Source organism: Ahaetulla prasina, chromosome 6, assembly GCF_028640845.1.
Source record: "Ahaetulla prasina isolate Xishuangbanna chromosome 6, ASM2864084v1, whole genome shotgun sequence".
NCBI lineage: Eukaryota > Metazoa > Chordata > Lepidosauria > Squamata > Colubridae > Ahaetulla > Ahaetulla prasina.
The window spans coordinates 111,799,960-111,814,763 of record NC_080544.1 but is presented as its reverse complement, the minus strand read 5'-3'; the positions used below and the strand labels follow the sequence as shown (position 1 = coordinate 111,814,763).

The window sequence follows — 14,804 nt, the reverse complement described above, 5'->3', positions numbered from 1 at the left end:
TTGCCGGCACGGCACGCAGGACGCCACATAGGCATGGACATCATGCCGCACCCGGGCCACCAGAAGGTCCGCTACCAGGTTGAGAGTCTTGAAAAACCCGAAATGGCCCGCGGCAGGGTTGTCGTGGCACTGGGTCAGGACGAGGGACGAGCGCCTGGGCACATACAACCGCCCCGGAACTTGAGTACGCTGCCTTCCAATGTCCACGGAGACGGGGCCCGCCTCCGCCGCCGCTGCTGAGACCAGGCGTCTTGGCGCTGCGCCTCGCACCCGGGCCCGTAAGTCCACCGGTTCCCGGGCGGCGCCAAGGCTTCCGCCGCAGTACAGTCCGTGGAGGAAGAGGGTCTTGGGCGCCAGGTACTCCGCTTACGGGACAGGGCGCCCGCCCGTTGTGGCCACTGGGGATATAGGTGACGCGGAAGTTGAACCGGGCAAAGAACAGCGACCACCGGATCTGCCGCTGGTTCAACTTCCGAGCCGTGGTGAGATGTTCGAGGTTCCGATGGTCCGCTCGACCTCCACCTGATGCCGGGCCCTCCAGGTGGTGCCGCCACGCCGAACGCGCCTTGATAGCCAGCAACCCTTTTCCCAGATGGTATAGTTGCGCCGGAAGGGTTGAGCTTCCGCGAGTAGTACGCGCAGGGAAAAGAGTGCCGCCATCCGCCGGGCCTGTAGCAGCACCGCCCGAGGGCGACGTTGGAGGCGCCCGCTCCACCACGAAAGGCCGGTGCGGGTCGGGATGTCGCAGGATGGGCTCCGTGACGAAAGCCTTCCTGAGAGCCGTGAAGGCTTCCTCCTGCGGGGGACCCCACCGGAACGGGACCTTCTTCTGAAGGAGCTGGGTGAGCGGAGCCGCCAGCGTGGCGAAGCCCGGGATGAAGGTCCGATAGTACTGGCGGCCCAGCAGCCGCTGGACATCCTTCACCCGACGCGGGCTTCCCAGCTGCTCAGGGCCTCCACCTGCGCTGGTCCATGGCGATCCCTCGGGTGAGAGGATGTGCCCGAGGAACTCAATGGACGACGGAGGAAAAACACTTCTCCAGCTTGGCGAGAGCTGGTGCTCGCAGGCGCTGCAGGACCAGGCGGAGGTGCTGGAGGTGACTTTCCTGGACCGAGTAGACCAGGATGTCGCCCAGGTAGATCACCACGAACCGATCCAACATGTCCCGGAACACATCGCTCATAAAATGTTGGAAGACGGCGGGGCGTTGGTCAGCCCGAACGGCATGACCGTGTACTCGTAGTGTCCGTACCGGTGCCGAACGCCGCCTTCCACTCGCCCCTTCACGCATCCGCACCAGGTTGTAGGCCCCGGAGGTCGAGCTTGGTAAAGATGGAGGCCTCCGCAGCCGGTCCATCAGCTCCGGGATGAGCGGCAGGGGTAGCGATTCCGCACCGTGATGGCGTTCAGCCGGCGGTAGTCGCAACACAGGCGCAAATCCCCGTCTTCTTTTTACGAAGAGGACCGGGGCCGACAGAGGGACTTGAAGGCCGGATGAACCTCGGGCCAGATTTTTGTCCAGAAAGTCCCTGAGGGCGCCAACTCGGCTCGGACATGGAATACAGGCGCCCGTGGGCAGCGGGCGCCGGGTTGCAGGTCCACGGGCAGTCGAGGGGCCGGTGCGGGGTAAGCGGTCCGCTTCCTTTCGCTGAAGACGCCAGCGAAGTCCTGCAGCTCCGGGGCACGGCGACGGCCGGGTGAAGACGCCCTGGCCGGGCGCAGGTGTGGCGGATGTGGTCGACACACTGCAGGCTGGGAACGAGATGGCGTTCGCGACCAGGCCACCTGAGGGTCGTGCGTCCGCAGCCAGGCCAGTCCGAGGATCACTGGGAAGTGGAGGTCCGCCGTCACGTAGAAGCGAATCGCCTCCTCGTGGTCCCCGGCGGCGAGGCGCAAGGGCTGCGTGGCGGTTAATGGGTCCGCCACCAGCTCCTCCCGCCGATGGTCTCGACGCCATCGGAGGGTCTACCGGAACCAAGGGGACACCAAATGGTCCACGAAGGCCCGGTCCATAAAGTTCGTGGTGGCCCTGAATCCACCAGCGCGTGCCGATCCTTCCGCCGGTCACCCACCCACACCCGGTGTCCAAAATCAGGTGCCGAGGGGCCCGGGTCCACGCCGCCATGTCTGGCGGGGTTATCCGTGCCCGCCTAGGGTTTCTGCCGGGCCTGCCCTGCTTCCCGACTGGCCAGGCCGGGATTCGGGACGGGCGACGTGTTCCGCCGCTTCCTGGGGCATGCGGCGCGAAATGGCCGGGCTCCCACAGTACAAGCACAGCCCCTTGGCGCCCGCCCGCCTCCTGGGCCGTCAGGCGAGGCCTGGCCGCCCTAACTCCATGGGCTCCTCGGCGGCGCCACGGCGCGGGTGGCCCGGACGGGTCGGCACGGGTCGAGGGAGGGCGACGGTCTTGACGGTTGCGGGCGGCGACAGGACGGGCGTTGCTGGAGACGGGTGTCGAGGCGCAGGCAGAGGGGCACCAGGTCAACGAGGGTCCGCGCGCCCACCCGAGCCAGCTCGCCCTGCAGCTCTTCCGAAGGCCCCTCTTGAACGCGTCCGCTAGTGCCGTGTCGCTCCAGTCCGAATCATGGCACAGCAACCGGAATTCGCGATGTACTCCCGGAGGGGCGGGCCCTTGTTGGATCTCTCCGAGGCGCCAGGCAGCCGCCTGGGCCCGCACAGGGTCTTCATACATCAGGCGAGTTGCCCCAGAACCCTGGTAGTCCGCCAGCAAGGGGCTGTCCCTGAGCACCAAGGGCGTGGCCCACCGCGCAGCCTGGCCAGACAACAGGTTCATCACGAAGGCCACCCTGGCCCGGTCATCTGAAAGTCCCCGCCGCATTGCCATGTAGGTCTGGCACTGGGCCATGAAGGCCGGGAACATCTCCATCCGCCCTGAGAACTTCTCCGCACCGTACCGGGCTGTGGCGCTGAGGAGGAGGAGGAGGAGGTTGGACTGCTGGGGCATTCCCAGCAGCCAGTTGAGCAGTCAGCTGGGCGACTTGCTGTTGCAGTTGCTGGTTGTCTGTTTGTAGCTGCTGCACAATCAGCGCCAGCTGTTGCTGATCCATCTTGTAGATGTGTGAGGAGTCAGGCAAGATGTCGTGTCCCACTCCTCCGCTGACGGCTGGGTCCGGGAAATCCGAATCAGGCGTGCCTCTGCAGCTCTGCCCAAAGTCCTAGCAAAGTCCTCAGAGCAGGCAGGAGACCAGTAAGTGACTTCAGCAAGATAAGTTTGACTTTTGCCTGACTCAGAGACTGCCAGAAAGTAGATCCTTTATATAGGCCATGGGGTGTGGCTCCATGACTCAGCACTCATTAAGGCCTGCCCTCCTTCCTCTGTAGCCTCCGCCTCCAATCTTCTGATGCGAGGGTCACACCAATCAGCTGTTGGTAATAAACCCTCCTCAGGCTCACCTGCTGTGGAGGAGGGGGAGGGGTCTAGCTGCTCCGTTTGCCTGGGCATGGAGTCAGGGCTGGGGCAGGGAGATTCTCCTTCTGCAGTTTGTGTGGGCATGGAGCCAGGACTGGGACCGGGAGGCATACATTCCTCAGTGTGCGGGAGCAGGTAAGAAGGCCCCGGCTGCTCTGAGGGCGGGCAAGACACAACAAAATGAAACCGGAATTAAATAAATTAGGAACCAGAATACAACCGGGTGGATGGAGGGTGGGACCTTCTTCCGCGTTACACAACTGTCACACAATTGCATCATCTTTTGCTCCCACTGCAGGTCCAGGATACGGTGCACGGTGTCACCACCGAAGAATGCAAAGCCGCCCTGCAGAATCACAGCTGGAACGTGCAAAAAGCTGTCCAGTATCTGAAGGTAAGAACATCTGCAGGGAACATTTTTCCTCCTGGCACGAGGAAGAGGAGGGGGAGGTGGGGGTGGGTGGCCCCAGCCCAGGGCGAACCCCCAGTTGGAAACCAAAGATTCCTTTAGATCCCGAAGTTACGGACCATCCTTCTCCATTGTTGATGGTCTCTGAACTTGGTGGTTTTCTTGTAGACGTTTCGTGACCCTACTAAGTAACATCATCAGTGTTAGGAGGGTGGGAGGTTTGGAGAGAGACACAGAGAGAAAGGAGGAGGAGGAGAACTGTGGGATCCTTGGTGCTCTCTGAGCTTGGTTATTTTGCTGCAGACGTTTCATGACCCAGATAGGTAATAACATCAGTGCTAGAAGGGTGAGGGGTTAGAAGAGAAGGAGGAGGTCTGTGGAGTCTCTGGTGCTCTCTGAGCTTGGTGCTTTTCTTGCAGACTTTTCATGATCTAATTTGGTAATAACATCATCAGTGCTAGAAGGGAAAGGAGTTTGAGGAGGAGAGAGAGGAAGGAAGGAAGGAAGGAAGGAAGGAAGGAAGGAAGGAAAGCAAGCAAACAATGGCTGTAGAGTGTTTGGTTCTTTCTGAGCTTGGTTGTCTTTTTTTCAGACATTTCCTGACCCAACTAGGGAACATCATCAGTGCTAGAAGGGAAAGGAGTTTGAGGAGGAGAGAGAGGGAGGAAGGAAGGAAGGAAGGAAGGAAGGAAGGAAGGAAGGAAGGAAGGAAGGAAGGAAGGAAGGAAGGAAGGAAAGCAAGCAAACAATGGCTGTAGAGTGTTTGGTTCTTTCTGAGCTTGGTTGTCTTTTTTTCAGACATTTCCTGACCCAACTAGGGAACATCATCAGTGCTAGAAGGGAAAGGAGTTTGAGGAGGAGAGGGAGGGAGGGAAGGAAGGAAGGAAGGAAGGAAGGAAGGAAGGAAGGAAGGAAGGAAGGAAGGAAGGAAGGAAGGAAGGAAGGAAGGAAAGCAAGCAAACAATGGCTGTAGAGTCTTTGGTTCTTTCTGAGCTTGGTTGTTTTTTTTTCAGACATTTCCTGACCCAACTAGGGAACATCATCAGTGCTAGAAGGGAAAGGAGTTTGAGGAGGAGAGGGAGGGAGGGAAGGAAGGAAGGAAGGAAGGAAGGAAGGAAGGAAGGAAGGAAGAAAGAAAGAAAGAAAGAAAGAAAGAAAGAAAGAAAGAAAGAAAGAAAGAAAGAGAAAGAAAGAAAGGGCTGTAGAGTCTTTGGTTCTTTCTGAGCTTGGTTGTTTTCTTGCAGACGTTTCCTGACCCAACTAGGGAACATTATCAGTGTTAGGAGGGCGGCATGCTCTCTATTTTTTATACATTTCCTTCTAGCATAGGTGATGTTCCCTAGTTGGGTCATGAAATTTAAAGTAGGTTTTACTACTAACAGAGATACAAAAGTGGGCGGTAGGTATAAAAAGGTTGACTACCCCTGCTCTGATCTGTCTCACTTCTCACCTTGTTCTGCAGGTGGAGCAGCTCTTCTGCCTGGGATTGAAGACACGGCTGGAATGTCACAAAGTCCTGGAGATGTTCAACTGGAACTTGGAGCAGGCCAGTTCTCACCTGCTGGACCCCTACAATGCTTCGCAACTCAAGTAAGAGTAACCACCATAAGGCACAGCCTGGGAAGTTCTCTTCCGGATGGGAAGTTTTGCCAAAAATCTGGGAAGGGTTTGAGCCGCTCAGATCGACCTACAAGTCTGGTTTTTTTCCCAGCCAGCCTCCCATCCAGGTACTGGTAGTCCTTGACTTAACAACAGTCCGTTTTAGTGACCGAAGTTACATCAGCACAGGAAAAAATGACTTACGACCGTTTTGCACACTTAACGACCATTGCAGCATCTTTGCAATCACACGATCAAAAGTCAGATGCCTGGCAACTGGTTCATATTTATGACGGTCTGCACTGTCCCTGGGCCAGGTGTGTGGGAACCATTTTGCGACCTTCTGACAAGCCAAGTCCATGAGGAAGCCAGCTTCACTTAACAAACCATGTTGCCTAATTGAACAAGTGCAGTGATTCACTTACCAACTGTGGCAAGAAAGGGTCGCTCAATGGGGCAAAACACATTTAACTGTCTTGCTTTGCAACCGAAATAATGGGGGTTCCATTGTTTTTTTTTTGTTTGTTTGTTTTTTGCATTTATATCCCGCCCTTCTCCGAAGACTCAGGGCGGCTTACACTATGTCAAGCAATAGTCTTCATCCATTTGTATATTATATACAAAGTCAACTTATTGCCCCCCAACAATCTGGGTCCTCATTTTACCTACCTTATAAAGGATGGAAGGCTGAGTCAACCTTGGGCCTGGTGGGACTTGAACCTGCAATATTGCAAGCAGTTGCTGTTAATAACAGGCTGCATTAGCCTGTTGCGCCACCAGAGGCCCATTGTAGTCACAAGTTGAGGATTACCTGTAGTCACTGGCTCTGATCCTGCTTGGCTTTTTTCGAGATCAACCAAATTTACAGATTAATAAGAGTTGGAAGGGACCTTGTAGGTTATCTAGTCCAACCCCTCTCCCTCAAGCAGGAGACTCGGCACCATTTCTGACAAATGGCAGTCCAGTCTCTTCTTGAGAGCCTCCAGTGATGAAGCTCCCACAACTTCCGAAGGCAACTTCTGTTTCATGGGTTGATGGTTCTCACTGTCAGGAAATTTCTCCTTATTTCTAAATTGAATCTCTCCTTGTTCAATTTCCATCCATTATTCCTTGTCTGGCCTTCAGGTGCCTTGGAAAACAGTTTGACCCCCTTCCTCTCTGGGGCAGCCCCTCAAATATTGGAAGACTGCTATCCTATTTCCCTTGGTCCTTCTCCTCCCTAGACTAGCCATGCCCAGTTCCTGCAACTGTTCATTGTAGGTTTTAGCCTCCAGTCCCCTCATCATCCTGGTTGCTCTTCTTTGCATTCTTTCTAGAGTCTCAACATCTTTTTAATAGTTTGGTGACCAAAACTGGATGCAGGATTCCACGTGTGGTCTTACTAAGGCTTTACAGAGTGGTGTTAGTACCTCACTTGATCTTGATTGAATCCCTCTGTTAATGCAATTTAGGATTGTGTTGGCTTTTTTGGCTGCCGCCACACACTGCTGGCTCATATTTAATTTGTTGCCCACTAAGACTGCAAGATCCCGCTCACAGTTCCTGCTGTTACGCCTGGATTCACCCAGTCTATATACGTCCGTTGGGTTTTTCTTACCTAAGTGCAAGACTTCACTTTTCTCTACTCTGAATTTCATTCTGATAGATATTTCAGTCAATTTCTTCTCTGATTGAAAGGTAAATATACAGATATTCCTGAAGTTACGACCGCAGTTCGACCAGAATTTTCGTAGCTAAGCAAGGCGGTTGCTGAGTGACTCGCAGCTCATTTTTTGTGGTCGTTAATCGAATCCAGGTTCCTTCCCGTTAACCTTGCTTTTTTTTTTTATTTGCATTTATATCCCGCCCTTCTCCGAAGAGTCAGGGCGGCTTACACTACTATGTCAAGCAATAGTCTTCATCCATTTGTATATTATATACAAAGTCAACTTATTGCCCCCAACAATCTGGGTCCTCATTTTACCTGCCTTATAAAGGATGGAAGGCTGAATCAACCTTGGGCCTGGTGGGACTTGAACCTGCAGTAATTGCAGGCAGCTGCTGTTAATAACAGACTCTCTTACCAGTCTGAGCCACCAGAGGCTCAGAAGCCGGCTAGGAAAGTTGCAAAGTGGGGATCACATGACTCTGGGATGCTGCAACCACCATCAATACATGCTGGCTAATGAGCGCCTGAATTTTGATCCCGAGACCGTGAGGTTGCTGCAGTGGTCATAAGTGTGAGGACTGGTTATATGTCAACTTTTCTTTTCTTTTTTTTTAGTGCCCTTGTAACTTCAAACGGCCGCTGAATGAAAAGTTGTAAGTTGAAAACTGCCTATCCAGTGGAGGCTGGCACAGGCCTGCCCACGCTCCTAATTAAATAAATCTTTGCTCACTTCAAAGGGTTTGTCGTGTTTGGGGAGCTGGGTCAAAAGACGAGGTCAATGACAGATTTTATGTCCCGGTCTATACGGTGTGTTGAGTGTGGGTGATATTAGCCTGGGAATATATATTGAATATGGCCAGTCTGGAGAAAAGAAAGACTAGGGGAGACACAACAACGACAACAAGGGCCGCGGTATGGCTCAGGCTGTAAGAAGCCTGTTATTAAAACACAAGCTGCCTGCAATTACTGCAGGTTCTAGTCCTACCAGGTCCAAGGTTGACTCAGCCTTCCATCCTTTATAAGGTAGGTAAAATGAGGACCCAGATTGTTGGTGGGGCAATAAGTTGACTTTGTAAATATACAAATAGAATGAGACTATTGCCTTACACACTGTAAGCCGCCCTGAGTCTTCGGAGAAGGGCGGGATATAAATATAAATTTAAACAACAACAACAACAACAACAACAGAGTTGGAAGGGACCTTGGAGGTCTTCTAGTCCAACCCCCTGGCCAGGCAGGAAACCCTACACCATCTCAGACAAATGGTTATCCAACATTTTCTTAAAAATTTCCAGTGTTGGAGCATTTACAACTTCTGCAGGCAAGTTGTTCCACTGATTGATTGTTCTCACTGTCAGGAAATTTCTCCTTAGTTCTAAGTTGCTTCTCTCCTTGATTAGTTTCCACCCATTGCTTCTTGTTCTACCCTCAGGTGCTTTGGAGAATAGTTGGACTCCCTCTTCTTTGGGGCAGCCCCTGAGATATATACATGATATATACCTGAGATATATACTGAGACATGATAGCAGTCTTCCAATATTTGAGGACAGGGGGTCAACTTATTTTTCCGAACCCACCAGAAGGCAGGACAAAAAACAATGAATGGAAACTAACCAAGGAGAGAAGCAACCTGGAATTAAGGAGAAGCTGCCTAACAGTGAGGACAATTAGCCAGTGGAACGGCTTGCCACCAGAAGTTGTGGGTGCTTCATCACTGGAGGTTTTTAAGAAGAGATTGGACTGCCGTTTTTCTGAAATGATAAAGGGTTTCCTGCCAGAACTGGGGGTTGGGCTAGAAGACCTCCACGTTCCCTTCCAGCTCTTGTTATTCTGTGTTCTGTAAATATTCAGAAGAGGAGAACTACAGGTGACATGATAGCAGTCTTCCAGTATTTTGCGGGGAGCTGCCACAAGGAAAAGGGAGTCAGGCTATTCTCCAAAGCACCTGAAGGCAGGAGAAGAAGCAAGAGATGGAAACTAACCAAAGACAGAAGCCACCTGGAATTAAAGAGAAACTTCCTAACAATGAGGACAATTAGCCAGTGGAACAGCTTGCCACCAGAAGTTGTGGGTGCTTCATCACTGGAGGTTTTTAAGAAGAGATTGGACTGCCATTTTTCTGAAGTGATAAAGGGTTTCCTGCCAGAGCTGGGGGTTGGGCTAGAAGACCTCCACGTTCCCTTCCAGCTCTTGTTATTCTGTGTTCTGTAAATATTCAGAAGAGGAGAACTACAGGTGACATGATAGCAGTCTTCCAGTATTTTTTTGGGGGGCTGCCACAAGGAAGAGGGAGTCAGGCTATTCTCCAAAGCCCCTGAAGGCAGGAGAAGAAGCAAGAGATGGAAACTAACCAAAGACAGAAGCCACCTGGAATTAAGGAGAAACTTCCTAACAGTGAGGATAATTAACCAGTGGAACAGCTTGCCACTAGAAGTTGTGGGTGCCCCATCACTGGAGGTGTTTAAGAAGAGACACTAAACTATCACATGTCTGAAGTGGTATAGGTTCTCCTGCTTGAGCAGGGGGTTGGACTAGAAGACCTCCAAGGGCCCTTTCGACTGCTGTTCTGTTAATATTGTCAGCCACGCTGGATTGAACAGAACAGGAAATCAGAACCACAAACAGAAACTCGTTCTCTTGAAATGGGCTCTAAGAACGGAATCTTGCAAGGCTGATAGTGCTGCTGGGAACCCCATGCCCCACCCCTTTATAATCATCATTTTTTTTTTGGTAATAAATTTTTATTTTATTTTATAACATTAAAAAATCCTAATTTCAATTGGAACAGTGTGTTGTCTGGATACAAATCATTTTAGGAAATAATGAAGTGTTTACAACAATATTCATTGCATTAATATCAATTGTATTAATAATAATAATGTACAATAATAATATTGTGTCAATAATTATGATAGTAATAATAATAATCATAATAATATTTTTTTAACCAAGTTAACATATCTTCCTTACATCACTGATCCTCCCATATATTTCCCTGTTTCTAGCTCCTGTTTCTGTCAGCTAGCCATTGGAAAAATAAGTCCCAAGTCAAAAAATATTCAGTTTCTTTCTTCTTTTAATGACCCCATAATCCCTTGCGGGGTGGAGTTGCGGGCAACTGAATGGAGTTGAGTGTTTACTTGGCCGGATGCCCTTCCTGTCACCAATGCGGAGTTTTCATTCAGCAGATACTGTCAGGGTTCCAAAGTAATAAATCCATTTCAAGCAAGAATCCCGAGGCAATTGATTCCCGCAAAGATTACTTTTATTGGAAATATCATATTGCCACATATCTGGTGAAAACCGACTCTGAAAACTCCCGTGGTTTTCGCCTTATTAAAAGTTTCTGCTTTCTCAAAACAATCTGTCGCATGGTCCAATTACTGTGCAGTCCGACAACCGGGTGGCATCACTCCGCCTCCTTCCGACCAGGTGTGAGAATGTCCTTGGTTCCCAAGAGAAAGAATTTTGTTTTGGCTACAAAAATCCCTCTATCTCATCCCCATCCCCCACCCTGACCCTCAGCTCTGGTGTGGCAACACAAGTGGACAAAATGGCTTCGGTCAGGCCAGCTTCAGGGTTGACAGGCGGCTCCTCCCTCAAAAGTAAAGGGCTCTCATTGCGCCCAGAGAGAGAAATATCTGCCTCAACCTGGGACTGAACTCATAGCCTCCTGATTGTGAGGCGAGAGCTCCACCCCTAGGCCACCGCACCACTCATCATCATCTTTTAACGAGCCCCCATAATCCCTTGCGGGGTGGAATTCTGGGCAGCTGAATGGAGCTGAGTGTTTACTGGCCGGATGCCTTTCGTGTCGCCAATGCGGAGTTTTGTTCAGCAAATATAGTCTCATTGTGCCCAGAGAGAGAAATATCTGCCTCAACCTGCGATTGAATTCACAGCCTCCTGATTGTGAGGCGAGAGCTCCACCTCTAGGCAATCGTACCACTCCCAGTCCCTTATGCTCCTGTGAATTAGGGGAGGGTCTCTGCCTGAGCAACCTCCACACCAGTGGTGGGTTGCTACCGGTAGCGGAAATCTTGATGAGAGCGCGAACCGGTTCTCTCCGACCGTTCAGCTAGGCGCTCCCGCCCATCCCCCGCTATACCAATACCTTTATTCCTTTGTTTTTAGCCCAGCTGTAAGGCGCAATAGAGCGGGTTGCCATGCCTCAGCTGTATTTTTATTCTATGCCAGTGGTAGTCAACTTGGTCCTTACCGCCCACTATTTATTTATTTATTTATTTATTCGAATTTTTATACCGCCCTATCTCCCAAAGGACTCAGGGTGGTGTACAGCCAAATAAAAACATAGAAAAATACACGTAAAAACAACAATTAAAAAACTTATTACATAGGCCGAAATTAAAACATCGCTAAAATAATATAAAACCCCATTAAAACTAAATTTAAAACTAAAACCCTAGGCTAGCCCTGCGCAAATAAATAGATGTGTCTTAAGCTCGCGGCGGAAGGTTCGGAGGTCGGGAAGTTGGCGCAGCCCTGGGGGAAGCTCATTCCAGAGAGTGGGAGCCCCCACAGAGAAGGCCCTTCCTCTGGGTGTCGCCAGCCGGCACTGCCTGGCGGACGGCACCCTAAGGAGTCCCTCTCTGTGAGAGACGTTAGGTTAACCCTAACCCCTAACCCCTAACTCATTCCCCATGACCATTTAAATTTCTGAAAATATACTCTTTGTATCGCCCGTGCGTAAGTTTAGTTCACGTTACGTAAGTGAAACTAAATGGTAAGTAATTATTATTATATGCTTTAACTTGCTGTAACGCTGCTTTATAAATTTTATAAAGTAAGGTTCCTTCCCTACTTTATAAATCACCATTACTGTGGAACTGGTGGGCGGTTAGAAAATTTTACTACTAACAGAGATACTAAATTGGGCGGTAGGTGTAAAAAGGTTGACTACCCCTCTTCTATGCGCTTTGTGGCAATTGCGCACAAAAAAATTGGATTTTTTTATTTAAATAGGATTTTTTAAATTTTTTATTAAATTTATTTTAATGAAATGCTTTTGGAGTAAAAAAAAAATCTATCCAAAGGTAGTTTTTTTCTATTTAAGATACGTTAATAATTGAGTTTATTCAGCATGAAACGGAGCTGAGTTGAGTAGCATAATGAGGCTGTATATTCCGCAATATTGGGACTGTCGGTGAGTCAATGGCGGGTCAGAGGAGGAGCCTCTGTGGGACAGAGATGGCAGTTGCTCTTAAAAAATTATGATTTAAATTGAGTCGATTTAAATCAAGCCTTTTTACTGGTGATTTAAATCAGGGGTCTCCAACCTTGGCAACTTTAAGACTTGTGGACTTCAACTCCCAGAATACCTCAGCCAGATGGATCTGGTGTTTTTTTCTCTTACCCACCAAAGTGGAGAGATTGCAGAGGAAGGGATTATAAGAGAGTAAGCAAAGCTGGCTGAGGAACTTTGGGAGCTGAAGTCCACAAGTCTTAAAGCTGCCAAGGTTGGAGACCCCTGATTTAAATCATGATTTTAATCGAATCCACCCTGATTGAAAATACTGAGTTTTCACACTTAACGACTCCCACGGTCACATGATCAAAATTCAGAGGCTTGGCAACTGGCATGTATTTAATGGCGGTTGCAATGTCCCGGGGTCACATGATCCCCTGACAAGCGAAGGTTAAGAGGGAAACCAGATTTCACTTAATCACTGTGTCACTAGCTGAACAACTGCACTGATTCATTTAACAGTGGCGAAAAAGGTCGTAAAATGGGGCAAAACCCACTTAACAACTACCTCGCTTAGCCACGGGAATTTTGGGTTCACTTGTAAGTTATAAGTAGAGGACTACTTCTATTTTAGTGGCTTCATTCAGGGCACTGGATGAATGTAGTTTGCTTAGTTGGTTTGTGGGTCCGTGCAGTGTATGGACGTGGAAAAGAAGCGAATTCTATAAACGGGTAAAAAACAGGTGCCATGTGGTTCTCTTCTCACTTCTTCTTTTCCACTGACTTTTTCCCCCCTGTAGATGTATTCCTAACTGCTTGCTCCTGGGAGAGAGAGAGATAAGGACGAAAGAGAGAAACAGAGAAAGAAAGAAAAAGAAAGGAAGGATGAAAGAGAGAAAGAAAAGGAAGGAGAAAGGAAAGGAGGGAGAAAGAAAGAAGAAAGAAAAACAAAAACAAAAAAGAAAGAAAAGGAGGGAGAGAGGGAAAGAAAGATGAAAAAACAAAAAAGGGAAGGAAGGGAAAGGAAAAAGGGAGGAAGGAAGGAATAATAAAGAGAAAAGGAAGAAAGAAAGGAAAGGAGGAGAAAGAAATAGAAAGAAGAAAGAAAGGAAGAGAAAGAAATGGAAGGAGAAAGGAAAGGAGGAAGAAAGAAAGAAGAAAGAAAAACAAAAACAAAAAAGAAAGAAAAGGAGGGAGAGAGGGAAAGAAAGATGAAAAAACAAAAAAGGGAAGGAAGGGAAAGGAAAAAGGGAGGAAGGAAGGAATAATAAAGAGAAAAAGGAAGAAAGAAAGGAAAGGAGGAGAAAGAAATAGAAGAAAGAAAGGAAGAGAGAAAAAGGAGGAGGAAAGACAAAGATGAAAGAAAGAAAAAAAGGGAAGGAAGGGAAAGAAAAAAGGGAGGGAAGGAAGAATAGAGAAAAAAGGAAAGGAAGGAAGAAAGGAAAGGAAAGGAGGGAGAAAGAAATAGAAGAAAGAAAAGGAAGAGAAAAAAACAAAAACGAAAAAGAAGAGGGAGGAAAGACAGAAAGATGAAAGAAAGAATAAAAAAAGGGAAGGAAGGGAAAGAAAAAAGGGAGGGAAGGAAGAATAAAGAGAAAAAAGGAAAGAAAGAAAAGGAAGGAAGAGAAAAAAACAAAAGGAGGGAGGAAAGACAGAAAGATGAAAGAAAGGAAGAAGGAAAGGAAGAAAGAAAAGGAGGGAGAAAGAAATAGAAAGAAGAAAGAAAAACAAAAACAAAATAGAAAGGGAGGCAAGAAAGATGAAAAAGAAGGAAAAAAGGGTGGGAAGGATGGAAGAATAAAGAGGGGAAAAAGGAAAGAAAAAGAAAGGAAATGTAATTTAATTTAATTTTTTCATGCTTTTCATCCTTCCAGGCGGTGAATAGTATCCGTCTTCTCAAGCAATTGACCCTTGGAGGATGCCCCAGAATTGGTGACTTTGTCTTCCAACCCTATTTTTGGACCAAGAGTCGCTTTTGAGGCCGTGGATGATGGACCCCAGAGAAGCCACCCCTGTAGCTAGGACTACTGTGTGAAACAGCCAGCAGGGTCCCGCCGCCTCCCACCTCCCTCTCAGCCGGTGACTGTACCCCCCTCTTCTCTCTCGCAGAGGGCAGGCTGAGTGGTTTGTGTTCTCCTGCTTCGGCTATTATTCTCGCTGCTGGATTTCCTTTTGTAAAGAGAAGTGTTAACATTAATATATAAATACTCTGTTCTATTTTGGAGAAAAAGGATGAGTTTTCCACCTTCGCATTCGTCTCCAGGGAAGGGGTGAGGGGCTGGGGGGGGATGTTGAATCCCTGGAAAGAGGGCGCACGGGGGGCTAGCGAGCCCCTAAGGGGGAGGCCAGTGATGTGACATGATGTAATGGTAGGTTGGAAAGACCTTGGGAGATGGAGGAAGAGATGCTGCTTAGAGCAGGAATCTCCAACCTTGGTCCCTTTAAGACCTGTGGACTTCAACTCCCAGAGTTCCTCAGCCAGCTTTGCTGGCTGAGGGACTCTGGGAGTTG

The 14,804-nt window shown here is 49.1% G+C and overlaps 1 protein-coding gene across 6 annotated transcripts in view; it reads left to right on the top strand.

The window, feature by feature from the left end:
• Positions 1-14,512, top strand: part of TNK2 (tyrosine kinase non receptor 2) — a 103,771-nt gene extending 89,259 nt beyond the window's left edge. For 2 of the 6 annotated variants that reach the window (XM_058187799.1, XM_058187796.1), the window contains 3 exons: positions 3,730-3,825; positions 5,303-5,430; positions 7,703-8,160. In XM_058187799.1, coding sequence (XP_058043782.1) covers positions 3,730-3,825; positions 5,303-5,430; positions 7,703-7,730 — 252 coding nt within the window. In that variant the 3' untranslated portion in view covers positions 7,731-8,160. Of the gene's footprint in view, positions 1-3,729; positions 3,826-5,302; positions 5,431-7,702; positions 8,169-14,167 lie in introns of those variants that run through there. The other 4 variants (XM_058187795.1, XM_058187800.1, XM_058187798.1 and 1 more) reach the window with 4 other exon arrangements.
• The last annotated feature ends 292 nt before the right edge of the window (positions 14,513-14,804 follow it).